Consider the following 15,292-nt stretch of genomic DNA (forward strand, 5'->3'; position numbering starts at 1 on the left):
GAACAATATACCCTAGATATAGAAAGAAAAAATAGAGAACAAGGATATTTGGAAGAAGATTAAATTAATGAAAAAAAGACTTGAGACATAAGTCTCAAAAAATATCCAGGATTTCTGGAGATAAATTGAGGAAAGTACAATCTAAGTATAAGAAACAACATGAATAGAAATTCATAATGTATGGGTTCTTAGCAGTCTGATGAAGCATGTGGACTCCTCAGAAAGTTGTGTTTTTAAAAATAACTTTTTACTTTTATTTTTGTAAGTACATAGTAAGTGTTATAGTAGTGGCATACTTATGGGTTATGTGGAGTCCTGATAAGATAAGTATGCAACAATGTTGAACGGGTTCCAGGTGGCGGAGAGCTCCAAGTTGGGGAGAGCTCCAAGTGGGGGAGAGCTCCAAGTGGGGAAGAACAATCATTCTGATAGATGGCTAATCTCATCATAATCAACAACCTTCTTGTTCTGTGGGCGCAATGATCTCATTCCACAAGTGGCTCCCTCTAGCACAACGATATAAAATGTCCTTCCAGCCCCTGCCTCTTTGCAGGCAGCTCCATCTCTGCTGAACTGCCTGTTGCAACCTTGCAATGCATTTTCATACTTTCTCTAATAAACCTGCCTTTCTTTAACTACAACTGTCTTGGCAAATTTCTTTACCCCCTGTGCCACTGGCCCTAGTTACCTTACAGGTGACATGAAATATTTTGATACAGGCAAGCAAGGTATAATAATCACATCAGGGTAAATGGGGTATCCATCACATCCAGCATTTATCCGTGTATAACAAACAATCTAATTATACTCTTAGCTTTTTAAAAATGTACAACTAAATTATTTTTGACTAAAGTCACCCTATTGTGCTAGCAAATACTAGAAAGTTTTTAAAAGTACAAGAACAGAAGAATAAAGTTTTTCAAAAAGTATAGATAAGAAAACATATCGAAATGCAGTTACTGAAATTAAATAATTTTTGAATATAGTCATAAATGTATTTACTTATATATTTATTTTGATAGCATGAAATTCAAACTTTATTTAATACCATATTTATTTGATATGGTGTTCCTTTTAGTCTTGGAAAAAGTTGAAGAGATATTCCCCCCACAGAAAGGATTTTATTAGTGTATTCAATAATAAGATCCAGCAGTGGGTCTAATGAGTCCCATAATTGAATTAGTAATGGATTTCAAAGCCTGAACAGAAGTGATATTTTGAGATATGGTACAACTATAATGTGATATGAATATGTCTATTACTTCTATTGGCAAATTCATGTTGCTGCTAATGACTTCTGTGGTCTATGGCATACATTCACAATAAAAAGAAATGCTAACTTTCAGCTCGAAGTTAAAATAAATCTATAATATTTTCCCAAACAAAATTCCTGGATCTCTTCAATTCTATCTATGAACTTCTAGGTTTCCTGTGGACTCAGACTAAGAATCTGGAAAAGATGACGGGAAGCAATACTACTTTAAACACCCTATGGGTGTGAGGCACAGTCCCTTTCATGCTATTTTTACAACATGCTGTAAGCAAGAAATGGTTATAATTGGCAATGTTACTTGAAAAATGAGAAAACTGAGGCTCAAAAGTGTTATGTAATCTGCCTAGGGTCACATAGAGAATGAATGTCAGTTACACAATTAGAGTTTGAATATCATAATCTAAAGCCTTTGTTTGCCTTTCCCACTGTGAAAAACCACCTAGAGAATCCACACAATGTTTTAAATAAGCAGTTAGAAGATGAACACAGCCAGAGCAAGAAATTGTTTTCAAGAGCAGTAGAAATAACAACTGAGAATGTGGGGCAGGACCCCCTAAAAAGCATACACAGAGAAACAAAGCAAATGCTTTTGCACATGCAAAAACAAGCCCATCAGGGATATGATAATGAAATCAGTGTTTCAGGGAAAAATAATCTGATGGTAACAATTCAATGGATTGCAAAAGTAAGAATTATCATAATATTTTCTCTCCAGAAATTTTGTAGTGTGTCTAAAATGGCACATTATAGTTAAATGTTTTAATCTAAAATTAGCTGAATCCTTTTGTTAATTTTCTGAAGCTGTTTTGGGAATTTTTTTTTTTTTTAAGATTTCTTAAATATAGTAACACACACAAAATATCTACTTACCAACACTTGTGCAACTTTCACCATCTACACCCAGCTTCCAGCCTTCATAACATGAGCACTTGACTGTGTGCTTGTGCTGCTCACACACTTGGCTGCACTTTAGATGATTGCTACAATAATCCACAATTTCACATGTTTTATTGTCTTTGTTGAGTTGAAGTCCTTCAGGGCAGGAACAGACAATTCCTCTCCCAGGAACAACAGAACAGTGGTTGCTACAGCCTCCATTGTTCAGTGAACATTCATCTGTAAAAAGCAGGGAACAGATTATAGGTCTTCTCAATTGCTTTCCTCAGTTAAATACTAATCATTGAACTCAATTTTCTAAGCCTACAATTAGCCAAGATACTATAAATGAATATAAGAAAGACCTATTTGGATTTTTTATTCTTAAGGGGTTGATATAGAAATGATGACAGAATTCATCCAAAGGCCAAATTTAATTCTATATGATATAAATTATAAATGGAAGATTTTCATTTCTGTAAAACTTTGGAATATAGTTTGCTCTATCCCACAGATGTAAAGCGCACTCAATATTTCTGTTATGGCTGGAAAGATTATGCTAAGCCTCTTGGCAGCTGTGCAAAATCATTTGCAGAGGCCTTCAAGAATTGATGCACATACCATGATGATCTGAATATCAGACATATCTTGATATTAATAAATTAACAAGCATATCTTTATACATATATGAATATATACATAATAGCTATATATCTTTTGCAACATTTGTACAGTCTAATCTGGAGTTACAATGCAGAATCGATTACTTTGTCCATTAATGGCTGCAGGAGTTTACCTTTGTTAGGTGAATTGTAAATTGTGCCTCCTATGTTGGTTTATATTATTCAATAATGTCATGGAAACATCATAAGCAAAACACTAAAAAAACCAAAAAATGTTGTCTGGTATTTTGGCTGAAACAATGAGCAACAGTTTTGATTACATAGATAATATGATTAGTTTGTAAGAAAAAAAAAAGATTATCTTTTTGAATAGCATTTAAATATATAGCTGTCCTTTAAATATATTTATTATTCTACTTTATCACCAAATTGCAAGTTCCATGAGGGTATAGAAATATCTATTCTGTTTACCAGTGTATACCTAACATTGAGTAACAAGTTAAAAATATTTGATAATTTTTTTTAAAGTAGCAAAATTGTCTAAAAGCACACGTTGCCCTGAAATTGATTCAGTATTGTCTACTTGAAAAAATTTCAATATGACATGCTTATAACCTTGAAGAAAATGCCAGATAATTGTCTTTGAAACTACATTACCTACCACTGTGTGCCATTAGGTACATAGAAAAAAGGCCGAAAGAAGCTTTGTCTTTCTTGGCTTTAAAAATATTTTCAAATGCATTTCAAACTCTATTTAATTGTGTATGTTTTGAGATGTGCTAAAAAGACTATTATCTAATAATTGGTAAATTGCAATAATATTTATTTACATACAGCAAATACTTCTGGCTGTCTATGAAAATGTATCCAGTACAAAAATTGGCCTGAAATGTAAGGCTTTAAAAAATATTTCTACAGTTTAAAAGCTCTATATGGGTCAACTCTTCTTCATATAATTTTTCACCATCAAAGAAGCTATAGTAATAAGAAAAGGAAAATGATTGTATTAACTGTTTTCTCTAACAATTCAATTCAAGTTTGGTATTATTTTAGAAGAAAAAAATAGATTCAGCTCTTGGTTCTCCAAATATGTTTGTTCACCCATAATCATAAGCATTTCAAAACAGCAGTCATTTCAAAGTATTTACCCCATTTTAGTTCAATTGACATTCTTTTTCAAGAATATTACTGTAAAGAAATGTCACTGTGCCCAGGAGGTAAAAAAGAATTGTTAGAATGCTTTTAGCTTATTTCAAATGTCACTGTTCTCTCAGTACCAAAGTGTCTTTTTCTAATATTATCTGTAGAATGAAGTCACGGATTTTAGGTTAAATGAAATTCACATTGAAATCTGAAATTGAATAAATAAATTTAATGCCACTATTTGCATAAGTAGAACCTGTTAATTCTTACTTAGCCCTAAACGTGTCATTAATCTTGCAACTTCTTTAAAAATTTTTTATTACCTGACAAAGACTCTCTCCATGATCAAATACTAGTCAGGATCCTCTAAGTCCTCTTCTTGACTAGACCTTAGCCTTGGCCTATAAAAACTGCAGACTCTGAGCACAAATTATTTCATCCTCCTGCCCTCACCTCCACCACCCCTCCCCATGCCCGTGGGCCACAAATACATACTAAAAGACTTGAACAATCACTAGCACATTGTTTAGCAGCTTAAATGTGCATCCCTAGAATGACCCCAGCCCCTACATTAAATTGACTCCCTTAGAAACATCACAGTAATAGGCAGATAGGCCCTGGAATTCCTCTTAGAACAGTTGCTTTAGAAAGCTTGCAATTATAAATCCTTTCTCTGTCTTTTTGAGATGTAAATTTTCTACTATCCAGAACTGCCTTCTAAGGAGCCAAGAGCTTTCTCTTTGAAATGCAAACATATGAGAAGGTAACTCTCACTCTCATTCTCCCTCCCAGCCCGGTGGGTATCTTACTCTCACTTGCTGCCACTGCCTCCTAACACAAAGACAAGTCTGTTTTCCCTTCCAGTGAAACATCAATGACCAAAATCAGATGGCACAATCTTGTGGACCAGCCCCCTTAGCCCCCTTAGTGCCTTTTCCTTAGAAAACCCCACCTTTAAAAGTTTCCAGTCTTTAGTTTCAGTGAAGCTGAGCTCAGTTCACACAGTAGTCTCTTTTCTATCACAAGAGTTACTAATAAATAAAATCCTTACTTACTGTTTTACAAGTTAGCATCTGGCTTTGTTTATCTTTGACATATTCTTACAGCAAAGATAAATAGAACTCCATTTTAAAGTCTATTTTTGTTTGTTTCTTAAGTGGAAATCCTTTTTCTTTTGAAATTATTTTTAAAACTCCCTAAAAATAATCTCTTCACTAGAATTAGAAAATTTACACTCTTGGGTTCTCCTTTTCCTTATATACATTGCATATGATCATAGAAAAGGCAATTTAATCCCTTGGCCAGTATTTGCTTTTTGTTTTTGTTGTTCTCTTCATAACTTCACCACTTAAAGAGCGGGGTGTGTAGTTCAATATGTCACAATGCTGCAATTATAATAGTCTTTTTTTCTTCTCTGGTGCTTTCACACCAGATTTCTTCTTATAATCCATTTCAATCTCTATAATCTTTTGACATGTTTGGGCAAAACTCTTTAAGTAATGACTATATGGCTAGATAAGAAGTGGTTTTCAATTCTGAAGTAGACAAAGAAATGAATTAAAGGGAATTTCCTCATTACTCTTTTCCTTTCCCAACTTGGAAAGTGAAGAATAGGAAAATAAGACTGTGTTTCCTTATTTTCTTCATTTTTCTCAATGAGTGTACTTTACGTCTTTTGCCTTTTATTTATTTCATTTAACTTGAAGGATGGGGAAAAGGTAGAAAAGTACTAATATTTTTCAATAGCTGTAGCATCAGGCATTATTACCATGATTACCTAATACCATTGCCTCTATTCTAATTATAAGAAACCAACATTTTAAGAAATAAGTCACCTACTCAAATGATTTAATTAAAGAAAAGAATTTAAGCTTGTTGAAGTCTAGAGTTTTTCCATACATTCTTTTTTCTTTTAAGAGTATTGCTAAGTTTCTTTTAGAATTGTATTTATAACCTTCATGAGCAAAACTCTCATCAACCCATTCCACTACAAATAACAAGCTGGTCAAAAAAAAAAAATGAATACAGAAAAATGAAGTTAGTCATATTTTATTTATAAATTTTGTTGGTTAATTTTAGTTGTTTTTCTTTTTTCTTGGTCTGAATCTTTTTGTATAATTTTAGCATCGTTGAATGAAGACTGTTGCATTCACCGATTCAAGGTTATTTTATAAAATCACGACTAAAAAAAGACATTTTGCCACATATGTTAAAAAAATCGTTCCTTGTTAAATCACTCAGTATGCTATTAATGCTCATTTTCAGTCAAAATATAACTTTAGGCTTCAATGTAGTTGTCTTTTCTACTTTCATTCAGTCAGCTTCATTATTTCCTAAAGTCATTTTCTCATAGCCTCAAGTCATCCCATTATTGTTCTTATCATTTTGTAAACTGTTCTTCATTACTCTCTTGATGTCACCTTCAATATTATCTGGAAAACACATTTTAAAAATCTCTTTGCTAAATCTCTGATCTCCCCAAAGAGAAGAAAATGTAATTTTCTTTTGTATGTGCTGGTTGGTAAGAAAGCTTGCTAGCCAACGGGATTTCAAAGCTCATTGAAATCATCATTTTAACTAGATAAAGCATACTAAAGAAAGCTGCTGGATGAGGACTAAAAACTAGAGAGAAAATTATATCAAGTTGGATAATATTCAATTGGCTTTGTTATCCAGTCTCTCTCTCTTCCTAAAAATCAGTTTCTGTTGTAATGATTAGAAGGCATATCAAAACATATAGGGTGGTGGTGAGCTCTATCCCATACATGAGGAATAACAAGTTTTTCTTGTTCTCAGTGACTCACTTAACAATCAGTTCAACTGAGGGAAAAGCATTGGTCACCCAGAGATCTAAATGATGAACACAGCTCTACAATTAGGTACTTCGATTTAGGCTTGCTTTTTCTGAGTTGTTTTCAGAAACTTCTAATCACATTTAAACTTTTTCTATAGCCTTAGAGTATCTGAAAAATGTAGATAAGTTTCACTGCCAAAAGTTACACTTAAAGGAAATGAATCGAAGAAATGAATGCTACTATATTAAGTAACAGCAAGTAAACTAAAAGGTTGTAGTTTCCATAGAGAAGTCAATGCAGTTAAACATGTAATACCACAGAGATCGCCTTCATCAGAGCCATCAGGACAATCCTTTTTCCCATTGCAGAGTTTCTCTGGCTGCAGGCAGACTGAGGTGTCATTAGCACAAGGATACTTGGGTGGTCCACACAAGAAACTGTCACAATCATCTTCATCTGACTGATCTTCACAATCAATATCTCCATCACACACCCATGCTTTGTTGATGCATCTCCCTTAAGAAAACAGAAATAGCATGTGTTTGATTTTTGTGATTAGGTCATTGTAATAATGAGTGGCCATTATTGTCTTCAGTCGCAGGCAGAATTACGCGTCTTTAGCAAAAGAAAACGAAATCTATTTGCTTATTATTTGACAGTTTATTTTCATGACAGCATTTGAATATTTATTGTCTTGGTCATTAAAGTGCTCTTAGGGTTTGACCTTTGATATTTTCTTTAGTTTCAAGTCATTGCTTGAAACTATATTTAAACATATAAAGAGATAGAGAGATAGAAGGTTTCTGTGACTAATTGAAAGTTTAATCACAAAAATAAAAGCAAATTTTAAAGATACATTTGTATATCAGTGCTTTTTATATCCCTAAATTTAGGTAAATGCTATTGGTGCCTGTCAGAAACCCAAATTCAGGTAGATACCTTATTTTAGCAGGAGAGGTTGTCCTTCTATTTATATTTATAAGCTCAACACCCCAACTCCCCACTCGACATATTTACATGCCCCCTTATAAGTGAATATCAAATGGCATCAACCATTTTGGTAGCTAACATATGTATAGACAGAATTTATAGAAATTTTTTATTGTTTCTAGCAGAAAAAAAGAAAATAATTATTATTTAGTCAGCATGATTCAACAGTAACAGTGTGAAATGCAAAGAGAACAACGGCCATTGTTGTCATTTTTTTTTTGTTTTGTTTTGTTTTGTTTTGAGATGGAGTTTCCTCTTGTTACCCATGTTGGAGTGCAATGGCGTGATCTTGGTTCACTGTAATCTTCGCCTCCTGGGTTCAAGCAATTCTCCTGCCTCAGCCTGTCAAGAAACTGGGATTACAGGCATGTGCCACCATGCCCAGCTAATTTTGTGTTTTTAGTAGAGATGAGGTTTCACCATGTTGGTCAGGTTGGTCTCAAACTCCTGACAGATGATCCACCTCAACCTCCCAAACTGCTGTGATTACAGGCATAAGCCACCATGCCTAGCATTGTTGTCTATGTGAACGGTTCACTGCAAAGTTTTCCTCCTTTCCAAATTGTCTTTCATTTACTTCTAATTAATTATCCTTTCTAGATTATACAATGTTCAGTTGTAACATAAAATCTTTTTTTTTCTTTTTCTTTTTTTTTTCTTTTTTTTTGAGATGGAGTTTTGCTCTTGTTACCCAGGCTGAAGTGCAATGGCATGATCTCGGCTCACCGCAACCTCTGCCTCCTGGGCTCAGGCAATTCTCCTGCCTCAGCCTCTCGAGTAGCTGGGACTACAGGCACGCGCCACCATGCCCAGCTAATTTTTGTATTTTTAGTAGAGACGGGGTTTCACCATGTTGACCAGGATGATCTTGATCTCTTGACCTCGTGATCCACCCGCCTCGGCCTCCCAAAGTGCTGGAATTATAGGCGTGAGCCACTGCGCCCAGCCCACATAAAATTTTTAAATGTACCTAAAGATAAATACTATTGACTGACTACATACTAGCATCTTATAAAAATAACTGGGGTAGGCAGGGCATGGTAGCTCACACCTGTAATCCTAGCACTTTGGGCACTTTGAGAGGCCGAGGCATGTGTATCATGAGGTCAGGAGTTCGAGACCAGCCTGGCCAACATGGTGAAACCCCGTCTCTATAAAGATACAAAAGTTTAGCTGGGTGTGGTGGTGTGTGCTGTAATACCAGCTATTGGGAGGCTGAGGAAGGAGAATCACTTGAACTCGGGAGGCGGAGGTTACAGTGAGCAGAGATCAAGCGACTGCACTCCAGCCTAGGCTACAGAGTGAGACTTCATCTCAAAAAAAAAAAAAAAAAAAAAAAGAAATTTTCGCAAAAAAATAGAAGGTGAGGCAAATATAAGGGAAATGAAAAATATTACACTATGTATGTCCAAAAATCATGTTTTTAAATGTCTTCTCAAATCTTATAGGAAAGTACATTTTTAAATAATTAAAATATAGGGGCAAAATGTTTTATTTATAAAAATATATGAATAATTCCTCACACTATTATGTCAAATAAAAAATATGTAATATATTTCAGTTCCATAGACATGGATAAAATAGAATATTTCAGTTCCACAGTTACAAAAATACATTTGATATTCAAGATATTGTTAATATAATCATATAATTATAAAATCATTAAAATTACATAATGATTACAAGAAACTAAGAATTCAAAAATAGGTAGCTAGTTTCAAAAATAACATAAAAATAGATTTCATATCTACGGAGAACATATACAGAAGAAAAGGCCAATTAAAATTTTACATACAAGAAAGTATTTTGGGTTAAAATGAACAAGAACTATATAAGATTTATACAAAGGAAATTCCAAAATTAAATTCAAATTTCTCAAAGAATATGAAAAAAAAAGCCTTGAAGAAAGATACTGTTTGGTCTTGAATAAAATCAATTATTACTGTAAAGACACTAAGTTTCTTTTAATTTATATAATCCTTTCAAAATAGCAACAATATTAATGCCACCCTACAAGTTTATTTTAAATTAAAAAAATAAAACTTCAAAAATCATTCATAATCTTAGAAAAACAAAAAACAAAACAAAAAACCAGAGGCATCTCAATGAGTAGAAACTATATATGCCAACTATTTAGAAGTAGTTTAAGGTAATAGTAGCTAAAATACTTTTTATAAATGAATATCAAGAAATATATCAACAATGAAAGGGCACAGAGGCATTAGAAATAGGTTCATTTATGTAGATGGTATATGTGTGTGTGTATATATATATATATGTATATGTATAAAGCTGGCAATTCAAATAGTACAGAACAAAATTAATGATGTTGTATCACCTCATTAGCCAATCTGGAGGATAAATAATAAAGCTGAATATTCGCCTGACTTCTTATGCTATGACATATTATAGAATATCAAAGAGGTAATCATTTTAAAATAAGGATGATAGAAATACAAATATTAAACTGAATTTTATAAACATTTTATTCCATTTTGCAACAATAAACTCCATAGACAAAGTCAGTGGACAGTCAGTAAGTCAGAAAGGACATTTCATCATATTTTTAAAAATATTTCATTATATGACAGAAAACGTATTTTTAAAAAATACAAGGATTCTTTTAAATCAATAGGATAAAAATCAATCCAAGTGCAAGATTCGTAAAGAAATAGTAATGGTTTACAAACATAAGATATTGAACCTCCCTTTTAATTAAAAAGGGTAAACTAAAATAACCAGTTGACACCCTTCCTCCCTTCCTTCTCTATTAGACACATCAAGATCAAAAAGTTGAATAATCCAAATCTAGATTTGACAAGGATGTAGGAAACAGCACAAATGTCAAACAGGCTACAAATTATGATAAATTTTCTCTATGGCAATGTCAAGAAATCCAGAAAATAAAACATGTGTCAACTCTTCACCACAGTAATTCTAATTTTAGAAAATGTTTTCATAAATATATTTGCATAAATGCACAAAGATGCTAGGATATGTATTGATGATATGTATATAATAGGAAAAGGCAGGTAACAATTTAAATAATTACTGCAAGCCTGGTGACATCAATTACAATGCATCCATACATTAAAGGTATATGCTTGAGTGAAGAATGTGTCAATCTACATAAGTGAATAAAAACTAACTTCCAAAATTAATTAATTTTAAAAAGGCATAGAACTCAGTGTATGTAGGCTCTGAAATGTTGAAAGGGATTTAGCTATTTATCAATATCTATGACTATATTTCCACACATTTATTAATATAAGTACATGAATACACTTGTCTCTACTTCAATTCTTTCTGGAGGGCTACACAAGAAATAGTTTAAAATGATTGCCTCTGGAAAGAATTAGTAATTGGAAACTTGTAGGAGTAAGATAAACTTTCCATTGAATATTCTTGTGCTGCTTTATTTTCCTTCTCCCATATACTTGCATAAGTTTTCCATATAGTGGCTCATTTAAAAAAATAATTATGTACACACATATGCAATGAAGCCTAACAGATTCAATAGCCTTCTTGTAAAAATTATATGTTGAAGTTACTCTTGCTTTACCCTTTCCTAAGGGCTTTCAGAAATATAAGAAAGCATGAAACCTGCTCCCCGTCACCAAGGAGCTTGTAATCTAGTTAGAAAGACAAGATCAATGCATAATATATCATTGTAGTCTAAAATATGGCATTCTATACTTAAGCATTAAATTGTATGAAGTCATTTGCAAAGGTTCAAGAATATGCACATTTCCATTTTTAGTTTGGTTTATCAAGATGCAACTACCTTTTTTTTTTTTTTTCCAGAGACATCACTAATCCATGATGGCATTTCCAACCCCTGACTCCAGAATGACCTTAGAATTGTTTCAACAGATATATCCATAAATCACTATCAAACTTTTAGAGTCAGAATAGCAGTAAAGCTATGTGCCATCCCTTATATAGATACTGCCTGGAAAAGGTAAACAAAAATCATATTTAGATGACTGTAAAACTATAAAACAAATAATGTCGCCAGCGATATAAATAAATATGAATACATAGCTTAAATGAATTGTATGAGCTTAAATAGCTCCCTTCTTTTTATTGATTTTTCAGGGGCTGTTTAAACCTTAATTGCATCTCTCTGTTTTTATTTGCTTGGTTTTAGTTCTTAGCAAAATGTAGATAAGAAGGTGAACTAGGTAGGATAAGTTTAATTAATTTCTAACTCACGAACATGAATTAGGTAAAACCCAAAAGCAAATGACCTCAGTAAAAATGATTTAAGCATATTGATTTTTACTTGATTCATATCAAGATAAATCCTTACTTAAGTAAGTACCTAATCAAGTCATTGGACATAAAATCTTGAATGAATAAATATCACAGATTTCTTTGTTTAAGCTCCCTTCTTTACGTGTAAGAAATAAGTAGTCATTAATCATAGTAAAATGTATTATAGAAATTATAAGTATCTAATAAAGAGAAAATCCAAAAATCTTTAAAGTTTTTAAAATGTACCTGAGTCATTCAAATAACCAAGTAAATCACTTGTTTACTAATTCTTTTTTAGAAGATGCTGAAAACAATATTAGATAATTAGTATGAATTGAGCTCTACAAACTATTTTCTCATTTATTTATAATGATGTTTCCAACTTGATAACTATGTGTGAAAGACTTTATTTTAGTAACTTTAGTTTTGTCCTTTGAGCAAAGAAAATAAGAATGAATAAGTAACAGCAACAGCAAAATTAAAAAAAAAAAATCCACAAATCCCAGACATTTGGTTAAATACCACTACAAAGTCAACAGCTATAGAAAAACTAAGTTTTTATGATTGTAGAAAACATGCTAGTTTTCCAAAATAAATTGATCCAATCTCTCCTAGACTTTCTCTTTTCTGTGTTAAACTCTTGACCATTTTCTGAAATAGATGTATCTTTTTCTAAACTGACTTGTTTAGAAAATACTTGTTTATATCTTAATAAAAGATAACACATGCTATAATGGGGTGATTTCTGTTCTGGGATGTGACTGGGAGTTTATATTAAGAATACAAATGTTAATATGAAGAAGGGAATCTTTGAGAAAATCTAAATAGATTTACTTGCAACTATATTATTATACTGTCTTTTTGAATAGTAATCTTCTAAACTTTTTTATATTATCAAACTTTAGTGTTACCTACATATTTATTTCTCTAACAATGCTTGGTTTCAATTCAATTTGGCAAATATTTTTTGAGTATTATACGCTTGATTTGCTACTGAAGAATGTAGAAAGATGGGGAAGACAAATTCCTGACCTTGTGGAGCAATAACTCTAGTAATGACAAATATTTTAATATTGAACATATAAAATACAGTAAGATAAAAGCCTTATAACCATCAGAGAATGCTATGGATTTTCAAGGAGGTGGAAAATATATATGATTGGAAGGATAAGAACAAACTTTACTGAGCTACTCTTTGGAACAGTAATTTGAAGGATGGTAGAAAATTTTACATAAGGAAAAAAGCATTTAATATAGATGGCTGACTTATGCATACAGTCTTAACATTCAAATATATACCTTACACAAAATCAAAAGCAAGTAAAAGGACCTGGTAAAGGAAATAAAAATTTAATAGCATAGTGATTACTCCTGCTACTCAATGGGAATATGTCAGGGCATAGATAGTAAAAGAGAATCAGTTCTTCCTTATGTTGACCTTCGTTTCATCTCTAAGTGAATTCATTATAAAATTCTAATTTTTATATTTGCTTTTTATTTTATGCTAAACATAGTTTGTTTATATAATAGTTACAGGTGCAAATTATCATCAGAGCTATAAACACAGAACCACGTACACTAAGTTTAATAGTTGATTTTGGGGGGTAAGTTTGAACATATGCAGTTTTATATGCTGAATACTCAACATTATTTGTTTAATTCACGTAAAATGTGAAACTCTTATCTAAAGGTATAAAGGCAGGAAAGAATGGCAATTGTTTAAAAAAGCAAGAATGAAGCAGTTGGGGGGGCCCTAATTCAAGAAGCGTTTCTTAATCTGATGAAGGTTAAGAAAATTGAGACACTTTTTGAATTAGCAGTGGAGGTTGTCTATATGATTCAGATAAACTTGAACGATTGAAAGACTTTTTGAAAGTATGTGCTTAGGTCACATCTTGAGAGGTAAGAGGAAGCCGAAACTGTGTGTACAGTGGACTGAAGCTAATGACCATCAGGGGAAAACAGTTGGCCACACAAAGATTTGAGTGAGAGATCATGAAAACTTAACCTTAGGTTATGAGATGTGAGTACTGAATGGAATGGGTGATATGGGAGCTACTGCAGTGGTAACCTCAGTAGGACTAGGACATGGAAAATGATTTCAAGTTAGAAGTGTCAAATGGTGCTTTCTGCTTTAAATCTGAGTGTCCAGGGAATTAAATATTCTAACAGAAATGAGAAATTCTTACTCATTTCTGACTTTGAAGAGAAAGTAGAATGTTTAGCATTGCAATGGGGAAAAAACAGGCTGCAAGTAAAGAGTAGATGTCAATGGCAGAGATTTTGGAGGCCTAGAGTTGATGGTTAAAACTAGGCACAGAAGAGATTGCTATGAAGACCTGGCAGAAAGATGAGAAGGAGCAAAACAAATTAAGAGGAAACTGTCTGCAATGCTGGACACATATATGCTTGACAAGTACATTTTTTAATTAAATATAAGGGATAGGCAGAGGAAAAAGGGCAAGGAAAAGTGAAATAAAAAGAGGAGTCTAAATGCTATGTGGCTAAAGAGAAAAATCCAATATGAGAATTCACAAGAAAATATTACAAGGAGAGGACATGCCGCAGGGTTAAGGGTTGCAGAGAAAGAAGCCTAAGTGCAGTACTAACAGTGAAAAATGTTATTCATTAAGCTTATATTGTGCTCTAGGCACTCATTGTACATTATGCCAGTCATTATTACCATACCACTTTACAGATCAGAAAACTATAATGTAGAGAGATTTGGTAACCCATCTGCACTCATGCAGTTACTGAATAGACGAGTAGGACTCAAAACACAGAAGAGCATAAACTGAGAAATCATTCCTGGTGACCATGGAAATAGCAATTTCCATCAAGGGAAGTGATTGCATGTTAGATTGCAAGGGATGAAGGAAATAGTGAGACATAAGACATCTAAGTACTGGCGTGAGGTGATTTAATGACGGGAAGAAGAAAGACAGGGAAAACGTGATAAAATCAAAGAAATGTTTCTCAGGTTATTGAATTAGATATAGTTATGGGGAGAAAGAAATATTAGTGTGGGGAAAAAAATTGAATGCCAGGCAAGAAAAGTGAATAAGCTCCCACAAGGATTAGGAGGTCACAGGATCAATATCGGAAGAAGAGTCTTCCTAGGCAAAAAGGAGCATTGTCTTTTCTTCTTTATAGACAGGACTGAAGGGAAATCAGAAGAACAGGCATACAACAAAAGGTTTAAAACTGTCACTGGGAGGAATCAAGGAAAAATATAGGTTGGCTCATAAGAGGAAATATGCAAAATATTTTATTAGCTTTCTGGCACATAAACAATGAACAGCTCACCATATTATTTACATCAGAAATAAATAGAA

General features: G+C 32.8%; 1 protein-coding gene across 2 annotated transcripts in view; it reads right to left on the reverse strand.

Moving 5' to 3' along the window:
• Positions 1–15,292, reverse strand: part of LRP1B (LDL receptor related protein 1B) — a 1,894,725-nt gene that overhangs the window by 656,546 nt on the left and 1,222,887 nt on the right. For both annotated transcript variants that reach the window (XM_032286208.1, XM_032286207.1), the window contains exons 22-23: positions 7,026–7,226; positions 2,144–2,389 (exon numbers count right to left, since the gene is read on the reverse strand). In XM_032286208.1, the coding sequence (XP_032142099.1) occupies positions 2,144–2,389; positions 7,026–7,226 (447 nt within the window). The remainder of the gene's footprint in view (positions 1–2,143; positions 2,390–7,025; positions 7,227–15,292) is intronic.

Source organism: Sapajus apella, unplaced genomic scaffold, assembly GCF_009761245.1.
Source record: "Sapajus apella isolate SASKATOON/1434 unplaced genomic scaffold, GSC_monkey_1.0 scaffold18, whole genome shotgun sequence".
NCBI lineage: Eukaryota > Metazoa > Chordata > Mammalia > Primates > Cebidae > Sapajus > Sapajus apella.